The following is a 3,085-nucleotide window of genomic DNA, read 5'->3' as shown; positions in this document are numbered from 1 at the left end:
TAAATATATAGTACTTAACACCATATGAATCCACATTACAGGCTTTGTAGGGAAATTAAAAAAATGCCACAATAAAAAAATTTGTATTCACATTTAAAAAAATATATATAAATCCAGGTATGTATATTTCTGTGTTCGAATGGAATAGTAGCTTATGCCGAAAGGCTAGCTTTAGTATAAATCGGCATTCGCAGCATAAATAAACGTGTAAAAAATAGTTCCGATACTAGCAAGTCAATATTCTTATTAAGTCTCATCAAAAAATTCCTTGTTATTTAAAGAGCAAAGGGAGTGCCCATTATATACTAAAGCCAGCTTTCCGACATAAGCTACTTTTCCATACGAACACAGATTTGTAGCTTATTGAGGTGCAACTTTTATGAATTCAAATTTTCGTAAACAATGAGAATTTTGGACTTACATGGCTTTTGTTAGACATATCATTTTGTTTCGGGCTGTACAAAAAAGGAATACCTGGCATTATATATAGCATACCAGGAATTCCTTTATTTATTGGAAAACTGTTTCTTTAATGTACCGTAAAAATGCTTTTATTTTAAAATAGAGATACTGTGAAAGGAAATTTTCGCATAGTAATATACTGTTTTTTTTTGTCCGAAAAAAGATACGTGCCCCAGCCATGCCTGTTAAGTTAGATGTATACAGATTAATAACTAAATCGCTGTACTTATATTATATCCCCTCACATCGCAAATAGTTGTCCACACCCATTGAAGCACACATAAGCATATCTCTGAAAGCAAAAAATTCCCTGAAGCCTTGTTTAGTGTTTTCTGTAGTTGACATGATAATAATAATGTTGTGTGACACCTACTCGTAAACAGACATGATATTAGAATACAACATTGAGCTTAAGTTGACATTTTCAAGATTGATGAAGTGATGAAGAACAAATACCACAGTCGGAAATGCTATTAAACACTTATGCACAATTTTTTCGTACTGAAATTTATTTTATATATTTTTTTTTTTTTGTAAATATACTTCATATAGCAGAGCACTCGGGATAAAAACTCTATGATAGCTTTAAATTATATTTATCAATAAAGGACACCACATAAATGGCTTTCAGTCTCCTAAGTAAATATAAAAGCATCTCAAAATTTATTCTCCTTTTTTTCTTTAATTTCAGAATATTCTGCAATACTGGAGTGTAACAGTTGGTGACTCTGCCAAAGCGCATTAAATACTTCATCGCCTGCCAACAGTAGCTAAAAGGGCAAAGCTACAGTTATATAAGCAGTTGAATAAACGACGCGTTGAGCAAATACATACATAGAAATACGAATCAAGTATAAAATCAATAACTGTCCACTATGGATGTTAGAAAATATTTGAGTTTACTGGCACTGATGCTGCTATCACTGTTGGCGTTTCATAGTAGTCCAGTGGAGGCGTGCAGTTGCATGCCCAGCCATCCGCAGACACACTTTTGCAATGCTGACTATGGTGAGTGAAAGCAGGGTACGAGTAGGTATAAAGGAAGTTAAGTAAAGTCAGTTGTCATGCAATCTACTGGATGACAGCAGGAAATGTGCGGTTGTAGAAGATGCACGACACGTGCCACTCGAAGGCAGGAAGCCTGTTTGTGTAAATATGAAATGTAAAGGAATGTAAATAATGAAAGGCTTAAAGAGCTCATTTGAGGTTCACAGTGCAGTTGAAATAATCAAATATGCCCTGAATCAACAGAAATTATATTAGCTTTAGCAGGAAGAAGGGTAACAGTGTAATGCTATGGTATGTGCTTAGCGCTACTCGTCCGGCGGTCGAACGGCAACAGCAAAAATAAATCTTTTTCCTAAATTTGTAACAGATATCTACACAAAAGTGGAATTCCGACATTTTATTGGAGAATGCGCGGATTTGTGAAGATTTTTCCACAGTTCCTTTGTGGATTTATTTCATTTCACCTTCAGCAAGTCGCTGACGGCTGCCCTTGTACGAACGATTGCCCAGAAATGCGATAGAAGAGCTTTATTATTATATTTCGACAGGCAAGTGTTTTCTTTGCGTTTTTAAGTGGATGAATGCTAAGCGAATAACTACTAGAAGGGAAAGGAAGAGGTTTTCTTAAAATTTGTATTTGTAGTTTACCATATAAAACGTATCCAAAACTAATTCGAAGAGCATAAAAAAGAACTAAAATAACGTTGAAAAACAAATTTAATTTCATTTTTCGCATTCAAAATATTTAGGTATTAGTAATTCGATTTTTAATTATATTCTTATATATTCTGACATTAGCCAAGCAAGTTTAATTAAAAATTGCTAGGATATCTGTGGTAATCATTTATTCAATTAATAAAATATTTTACTTTTTCTAGATTTTTTCACTGGCTTTTACTCAACTCATTTACATGAGGTAGAATCTTATAGACGAATCCAAGGCACATTAAACAGGTAGTATCAGTAGAGCAAAAACAACATTTGCGTGTATTTTGTTGTTGCTTCTGGTATCGAAAGTGTCAAAAACTGTTCTGAATTTTTTCTTCTAAATCAAAGCGTGCCATGTGAAATACAAAAAATTATAAAAAATAAAAAATTGAAATTGGAAAAAATAAAAATTGATGCAACTTTCTTTCCTAGTAAATTTGTTTGCTTCTCGAAGCATTGATCCATCCTTTACAAGGGCCAGTAATCAGCGGTCGTGCTGCTGAGTTGGGCGAACGTTCCAAAAGCTGCTATTCAATCACTTGTTTTGTATGGAAAAAGGTTTCACATGCAAATGGATTTTAACAATTCAGAATTTTTGTGAGAAAAAATTAAAAATATTTTACATTTTCGAGACCAAATAATTTGAAAATAAATCAAATCAGCTGCTCTACTGATACTACCTGTTCAATGTACCTCGGACGAATCAGATTTTCATTAAAACGTTTGTTTTTTTGGGAAAAATTACGCCCACATTTTTATACCCGAGCGCACTTGTGCACAAGGGTATTATAACTTGGTTCACATAACGGTTGTTTGTAACAGGCAAAACGAATCGAGATAGATATAGACAAATGAATACATAAATGATCAGAATGAAAAAAGAAACCGATTAAGCGGTGACTGTCTG

The 3,085-nt window shown here is 33.5% G+C and overlaps 1 protein-coding gene across 1 annotated transcript in view; it reads left to right on the top strand.

Moving 5' to 3' along the window:
- Positions 1-1,146: 1,146 nt before the first annotated feature.
- The window catches only part of LOC108371056 (tissue inhibitor of metalloproteases-like), a 10,640-nt gene continuing 8,701 nt past the window's right edge, over positions 1,147-3,085 (top strand). Inside the window, exon 1 of the mRNA XM_017626549.1 lies at positions 1,147-1,470. Within this exon, the coding sequence (XP_017482038.1) occupies positions 1,338-1,470 (133 nt within the window). The 5' untranslated portion in view covers positions 1,147-1,337. The remainder of the gene's footprint in view (positions 1,471-3,085) is intronic.

This window comes from Rhagoletis zephyria, unplaced genomic scaffold, assembly GCF_001687245.7.
Source record: "Rhagoletis zephyria isolate East Lansing unplaced genomic scaffold, Rhagoletis_zephyria_1.1 Rzeph_scaffold_04680, whole genome shotgun sequence".
NCBI classification, from domain to species: domain Eukaryota; kingdom Metazoa; phylum Arthropoda; class Insecta; order Diptera; family Tephritidae; genus Rhagoletis; species Rhagoletis zephyria.
The sequence above is the reverse complement of the archived record's forward strand: the minus strand, read 5'-3'. Positions and strand labels throughout refer to the sequence as shown.